Source organism: Aplysia californica, unplaced genomic scaffold (genome assembly GCF_000002075.1).
Source record: "Aplysia californica isolate F4 #8 unplaced genomic scaffold, AplCal3.0 scaffold00680, whole genome shotgun sequence".
Classification (NCBI taxonomy): domain Eukaryota; kingdom Metazoa; phylum Mollusca; class Gastropoda; order Aplysiida; family Aplysiidae; genus Aplysia; species Aplysia californica.
In genome coordinates, this window is record NW_004797950.1 from 39,035 (window position 1) to 39,539 (window position 505).

At 45.1% G+C, this 505-nt stretch overlaps 1 protein-coding gene across 1 annotated transcript in view; it reads right to left on the reverse strand.

Annotated features, from left to right (window-relative positions):
- LOC101853494 (WD repeat domain phosphoinositide-interacting protein 4) overlaps positions 1-505 on the reverse strand; it is a gene marked incomplete in the record, with an annotated part of 15,904 nt that overhangs the window by 5,421 nt on the left and 9,978 nt on the right. The window contains 1 exon segment of the mRNA XM_013088065.2: positions 403-421. Within this exon segment, the coding sequence (XP_012943519.1) occupies positions 403-421 (19 nt within the window).

A 505-nucleotide genomic window follows, 5' to 3' on the forward strand; every position in this document is an offset into this window, starting at 1 on the left:
GGAGGGAAGAGGGAGAGGGGTGGAAGAGGGGAGGGAGAGGGAGAGGGGGGAAGAGGGGAGGGAGAGGGGGGAAGAGGGGAGGGAGAGGAACGACTTGTCATCATCATCATCACAATCTTCACCGACTAAACAATTTCCCTTTAGCTTGTTTCTTATTTTCCCAACAATTTGCATCATGTCAATACATCTTTACACAACCGACAAATATCGCCACCAAAATCAGGACACGGGACCCAAAAAAAATGGCATTGGGCCCATCTCAAACTGGAATGTTACAAAAATCTTTCCATGGGTTACAGAGAGTGAAAAATGAGTACATGGAGAAACTGCAGCCACTCACCAGTAAATGTTTGTCTTGTCTCATGACTCACCAGTAAATGTTTGTCTTGTCTCATGACTCACCAGTAAATGTTGGCCTTGTCTCATGACTCACCAGTAAATGTTGGCCTTGTCTCATGACTCACCAGTAAATGTTTGTCTTGTCTCATGACTCACCAGTAAATGT